This window comes from Mandrillus leucophaeus, unplaced genomic scaffold, assembly GCF_000951045.1.
Source record: "Mandrillus leucophaeus isolate KB7577 unplaced genomic scaffold, Mleu.le_1.0 Scaffold795, whole genome shotgun sequence".
Classification (NCBI taxonomy): Eukaryota; Metazoa; Chordata; class Mammalia; order Primates; family Cercopithecidae; genus Mandrillus; species Mandrillus leucophaeus.
The window spans coordinates 461572-467511 of record NW_012108641.1 but is presented as its reverse complement, the minus strand read 5'-3'; the positions used below and the strand labels follow the sequence as shown (position 1 = coordinate 467511).

At 52.4% G+C, this 5940-nt stretch overlaps 1 protein-coding gene across 1 annotated transcript in view; it reads left to right on the top strand.

Annotated features, from left to right (window-relative positions):
* Nucleotides 1–5940, top strand: part of ANKRD52 (ankyrin repeat domain 52) — a 33262-nt gene that overhangs the window by 9757 nt on the left and 17565 nt on the right. The window contains exons 4-17 of the mRNA XM_011967254.1: nucleotides 45–159; nucleotides 626–704; nucleotides 902–972; nucleotides 2005–2205; nucleotides 2738–2825; nucleotides 2970–3112; nucleotides 3413–3625; nucleotides 3887–3965; nucleotides 4273–4387; nucleotides 4589–4671; nucleotides 4778–4895; nucleotides 5102–5170; nucleotides 5355–5495; nucleotides 5575–5655. Of these exons, the coding sequence (XP_011822644.1) occupies nucleotides 45–159; nucleotides 626–704; nucleotides 902–972; nucleotides 2005–2205; nucleotides 2738–2825; nucleotides 2970–3112; nucleotides 3413–3625; nucleotides 3887–3965; nucleotides 4273–4387; nucleotides 4589–4671; nucleotides 4778–4895; nucleotides 5102–5170; nucleotides 5355–5495; nucleotides 5575–5655 (1596 nt within the window). The remainder of the gene's footprint in view (nucleotides 1–44; nucleotides 160–625; nucleotides 705–901; nucleotides 973–2004; nucleotides 2206–2737; nucleotides 2826–2969; nucleotides 3113–3412; nucleotides 3626–3886; nucleotides 3966–4272; nucleotides 4388–4588; nucleotides 4672–4777; nucleotides 4896–5101; nucleotides 5171–5354; nucleotides 5496–5574; nucleotides 5656–5940) is intronic.

The following is a 5940-nucleotide window of genomic DNA, read 5'->3' as shown; positions in this document are numbered from 1 at the left end:
GCTCCCCCACCCCCACCCCCACACCGGTTCCGCTCCGGCTCCAGCCCGCTCTCAGATTGCCGGTTCTCCCTGCAGCCGCCCCTGGTCCAGGCCATCTTTAGCCGAGATGTGGAGGAAGTGCGTTCCCTACTCTCGCAGAAGGAGAACATCAATGTGCTGGTGAGTTGGGAGCAGGGAGGATGGCGAGACCGGAATCCTGGCTCCCGTGTTCTGGACCCCTCCCCACCGGTGGGGCGGCTCCGTGTCTCCTCTGCTCAGATGAGGCCGCAGTTCTTTCCATCCTGGAGTGAAAGCCTACTCTGCATTTGGGGATGGAGAGCAGGTCAGGCTTGCAGCCCAGATCACTTGGGCTGGGGATGCCCAGGAACGTTGTTCTCTTCTGAACCTCCGGAGTCTGCAGCGCCCCCACCCCTCCTGGAAAAAGGAGCCGGCTTCTCAGCCCATTGGCCCTGACTCCACCCTCCCTAGGTGCTTGCCTTTGACTCCCAGTACTGGGACTTAGGACCCTGCAGAAACTATGGGAAGAGGTTGTGGGGAAGTGCCTGGAGCTCTGAGGCTTGGGCTGGGGTGCTTCATAGCCCCCTCACCCCGCGCCCACAGTCCCTCCTCTTTTTTGCCTTCCTAGGACCAAGAGAGGCGAACTCCATTGCATGCTGCTGCCTACGTAGGCGATGTCCCCATCCTCCAGTTGCTACTGATGTCAGGTGAAAGTGGGGAGCTGGAAGGTGTGGCACATAGGGAGGGAAGGAAGGGGAGGAGTCTTTTTTGATATTCAAGGATTGCTCTCCCGGGCTTGGTCCAGGCAAGGCTCCAGCTCCATTCAGATTTCCTGGCCTGATTACTGGCTTCCTTCATACCCCCTCCTCACCTTCCATCAAAATAGGAAATTATATCCCCACAGGTGCTAATGTCAATGCTAAGGACACACTGTGGCTGACCCCTCTTCATCGTGCTGCTGCCTCCCGAAACGAGGTATGCGCCCCCACCTTCTTTTACCCTTTCAGAAAGGATGAGTTGCTTAAAGGTGGAAGTTAAGGGTCAAGGAACCTCAGTCCTCAGCCCTACAAGCTGTTCTACCCCAGGTAGTGAGGAGATCAAATCTTGGCCCCTCCCTCCTACCCCTAGAACTGGCTGGTAAGGGGGCTGAGTGCTGCCAGCTGATGTGACTCAGGGAGAGCTTAACACTGGGCTGGCAGACTGCGGGGGCCCTGCTGCCAGGCCTGAGTGACTCATCCCTCCCTGGGGGGCCACCTTAAGTCTGATCCCCCTCTGGGCACTGAGATTTCTTTCCTTGTGATGGGGGATGGGTATAGTAATCTGTTGCATCCTTGGCCCTCAAGTAGCTTGAAAGTTGACAGCACAGGGGCCAAACATATTTCATCAGTTGGGTCCTTTGCCCTATTCCCATCAGCCCTGCAGACAGGGAAAGGGGGACCTCCTCCTCAGTTCATCACTTCCCTGGCTCCAGCTACCAGGGGGAGGGGCCGAGGCCAGTGGGAATGAGGTAGGTGGTGGTTAGGAGGGGCATGTTAGCTCGGGTTTTGCAAAGGAACCGGTATCTGTTTGCTTACTGAGATACTGAATATAATTTTGGTGCCTATGAGAAGGCTAAAGAGGGTGTTCAGGGCAAGGTGCAGCAAGAGCATTTAGTTTTCCTAGAAGTGGTGGGGGGTTGGGATGTGTGGATCTCCATGTGTAGATTTGTTTGGGAATGGATGTATGTGTGAGTGAAGATTTTCATGGTCTAAGTTGGCGAGTCAGGTGGCTTGAAGAAGAGCAAAGGGTCCTTGTTTTACTCAGCAAGGTAAGGAAGAGCTCCAGTTCTAAGAAGATCCAGAAGATGGGAAGTAGGTATTGAGAGGCTAGGGATGTTGGAAAAATGAGAAGAGACTCTGTGCTGGGGAAGACGGGGCGGTAGATGCTCTGCTGACCTATTCCTCCTTCCATTTCCTGTTGTTTTACCTCCCGCTCCTACTCTCTCTTTTGTCCCCTGCCCCTCAACAGAAGGTGCTGGGGCTGCTGCTGGCACATTCAGCAGATGTGAATGCCCGGGACAAGCTGTGGCAGACACCACTGCATGTGGCTGCTGCCAACCGGGCCACCAAGTGTGCTGAGGCTCTGGCACCCCTGTTGAGCAGCCTCAACGTGGCTGACAGGAGCGGGCGCAGTGCTCTGCACCATGCAGTGCATAGTGGGCATCTTGAGGTGAGGACTGTTCCCATCCAGGCCCAGCTGGGGGCTTTCCCTTTTCTTACCTTCCTACTCACCTTTCCCTGCTTCTGGGCCTTCAAGCCTGAAGGAGAAGCAGCCCAGATGGCTATATAAACACTAAAACTCAAGCGCTAAATGAATGGTTAGACTAGATTAAAATTCTTAACTTGGACTTCAGGAGGTTGATAAAACCTTGGATTTTGCTTAGAAAACATCTAAGCAAAATTTTTGCTTACACGCCTTTCTGAAGAGAGTCCGTGTCTTTCAGCACATTTGCAAAGACAAGAGTTTAAGAACCACCAAATCACCTGAAGAGACTCCCTTGTTTCCCTCAAAGTTCCAAATCTCTCCAGTATCTCCTCCTTAGTGCCTGCTTCTGCTGTTCCCTCAAGTCCTCCAGGTTGTTTTGCTCATGGAAAAAGGCATTAGGCTGCCTCAGCCTTTTCAGGAGATGAGGCCTCTGCTCTTAGGTAGGTTGAGGGCACGAATCTGGCTCTGAACAGGTGTCTTTCATATCCTGATACAGACGGTGAACCTGCTCCTCAACAAGGGAGCCAGCCTGAATGTCTGTGACAAAAAGGAGCGGCAGCCTCTACACTGGGCAGCTTTTCTAGGTGAGAGATAATACACGGGAAAATCAGAAATTTAACATTTAGGATTCCTAGAGCAGGGATATGGGGTTGCAGCCTTTGAAGAGAGGAGTGCCGGGCCTTAGAGTTTATCTTCTACTTGCTTTAGAGTGTCTTCTCTTTTCTCAGGGCACTTGGAGGTCCTGAAACTGCTGGTGGCACGGGGAGCAGACCTCGGCTGCAAGGACCGCAAGGGCTATGGGCTGCTCCATACAGCTGCTGCCAGTGGCCAGATTGAAGTGGTGAAGTACCTGCTTCGGATGGGAGCGGAGGTCAGGGCTTTGAGCTCTGGGGTTGGGGACTATGGTCAGTGAGTAGGAGATTATAGAGTCTGTTATGGAGATATGAGATATTGGGTTGTTGGTGTAGTTTTGGGAGGTTGGAAGGGCGTGGTAGAGAGGGTCTGAATAATGCTTACCTTAGCCATAGTACCCTGAGTACCTTAGTACCTTGGGTCAGAAACCCCAGAGGAACTGAGGCAGTCATTGGATTTCTGGGATCTGTAGGCTACATGTGCTGGCTTCTACTTTGTTTAAACTGATACCGCCTTACTCTCACTGCTGAATATCCAGATCGATGAGCCCAACGCTTTTGGAAACACAGCTTTGCACATCGCCTGCTACCTGGGCCAGGATGCTGTGGCTATTGAGCTGGTGAATGCCGGAGCCAATGTCAACCAGCCGAATGACAAGGGCTTCACACCACTGCATGTGGCTGCAGTCTCCACCAATGGCGCTCTCTGCTTGGAGCTATTGGTTAATAATGGGGCTGACGTCAACTACCAGGTGCCTGAAGGGATAAGGCTTAGACCAGTGGGGAGCGAAACCTGGCTCTAGGGGTCCTGACTGTATCTGGATAACTCTCGTGGAATTATCCACTTGCTTCCTGGGGTAATCAGACCTTGCCAGGGACTCAGGAGAGAGTGGGCTAAGAAGGTGCCATATGACCCTTTTGTCCTTAGAGATATGTCCTTGGAAGGAGATAGGGCATTCTCTGTGCTTTGCACTGGAAAAAAACAAAAACAAAAACCCACCATGTTTCCACAGAGCAAAGAAGGGAAAAGTCCTCTGCACATGGCTGCAATCCATGGCCGTTTCACACGCTCCCAGATCCTCATCCAGAATGGTATGGACCTGGGAGACTTTGTGCTCTCATCCCTTCCTCCCCCAAGGAACTCATTTCTAGAATCTCCCTAACTTCCTTCTCCTACCCTCTTCCAGTAGGATAGGCCCTTGGAACTCTGACCAAGGGACCTGTGGAAATGGCCCTGCTCTGCCCTGCTCTGTCTCCTAAGGCCTAGAAACAGGATAAAACATGTAGAATCCTGGGCCTGGCACCTGATGCATAGTAGGCACTCAAATCGTGGCTAGCTCGCGAGAGTGGTCTTAAGCCTGAGGTCCGCCTGAGCTTGTGTGTGTGTATCCCCTCACAGGCAGTGAGATTGATTGTGCCGACAAATTTGGGAACACGCCACTGCATGTGGCTGCTCGCTACGGACACGAGCTGCTCATCAGCACCCTCATGACCAATGGCGCAGATACCGCCCGGTGAGTCAGGGCCCTGACTCCACTTCTGGGCTGCCCAGATCTGCATAGACTGCTCACATCAACCATGGAGTCACAGAGAAGCTTGCCAAAGGGCACCTTGGAGAACCTCCTTCCCTGACTCTAGGGTAGTGGTGGGTCAAAGAAGAGGTCTTACTTGGTCCCTCCTTGACCCAAGGACTGAGTTCCTCAACTTGTCTCTAGGCGTGGCATCCATGACATGTTCCCCCTGCACTTAGCTGTTCTCTTTGGATTCTCTGACTGTTGTCGTAAGCTTCTTTCCTCAGGTATGTGCTGATGGGCTGGGGATTGGCAGGTGTAGAGGGGAGCAAAGGCCTTTCCCTCCCTGCTGAACACTCTCAGATGTGACCTGTGGCTGTTCTGTGCCTCCAGGTCAGTTGTACAGCATTGTGTCTTCACTCAGCAACGAGCATGTGCTTTCAGCTGGGTTTGACATCAATACACCTGACAACCTTGGCCGTACCTGTCTTCATGCTGCTGCTTCTGGAGGGTGAGTTTTTCTTTCTCCCATCCTTTGAGCAGGGAGCTGGGCAAAGGTCTGGGCCTGTCATTCTTGCCTGCCTAGATCTATTCCCCCTCTCACAATGAGAGCAGTCACAGCAGAAAGGGCTTGCTAGTTCCATCCCTCCTTAGCCCCACCCTGGGCCTGTGGCTTCCCTTTGAGGCTGTAACTCTCTTAACACATCTTTCTTTTAGGAATGTTGAATGTCTTAATTTGCTGTTGAGCAGTGGAGCTGACTTAAGGAGGAGGGACAAATTTGGCAGGTATGCTGATATGCAGGGGTAAACATAGGGAATGTCTGATTAGAGAAACATGGTAGAGGGAGGAAGGGTTGAGATTGGAGAGTTAAATAAGGAGAATGTTATGAAGCAGCATTTAGCTGCACATCTGATTACATTCGGATCTGTCTCTGATTCTCTTCCCCACCCTCCTTCACTTCTTCCCCAGGACACCACTGCACTATGCAGCTGCTAACGGTAGCTACCAGTGTGCAGTAACATTGGTAACTGCTGGGGCAGGTGTCAACGAGGCCGACTGTAAAGGCTGCTCTCCCCTCCACTACGCTGCCGCTTCCGACACTTACAGGAGGTGAGGCTACCAGTCTGGTCCTTCTCAGTCCCATTCACCTCCCTAAGCCTGGCCCTGACTTTCTCTCTCTCCTCCCCAGAGCGGAACCCCACACACCTTCCAGCCATGATGCCGAAGAGGACGAGCCACTGAAGGAGTCCCGCAGGAAGGAGGCCTTCTTGTGAGTAGCAGAGAGGGCCCCTGGGATGTGCTTTCCCACCCATGCAAGCTCTGGCCCTGCTGTCCTCCTACCTACTCTGAACCTCCACCCTACACTGCTGCTGTACTGCTGGTCAGCCAGCAGTGTGTCTTGAGCTCTCTGGGTTTAGTCCATAGTGGGCAAAGACAAAAAGTATGAGATTGAAACTTCGGAGCTTCAGGGAAAAAAAACCCAGAAGTATGAGACACAGTTCCTTCCCTAAAGGAACAAAATGGATTTTTTTTTTTTTTTTTTTTTTTTTTTTTT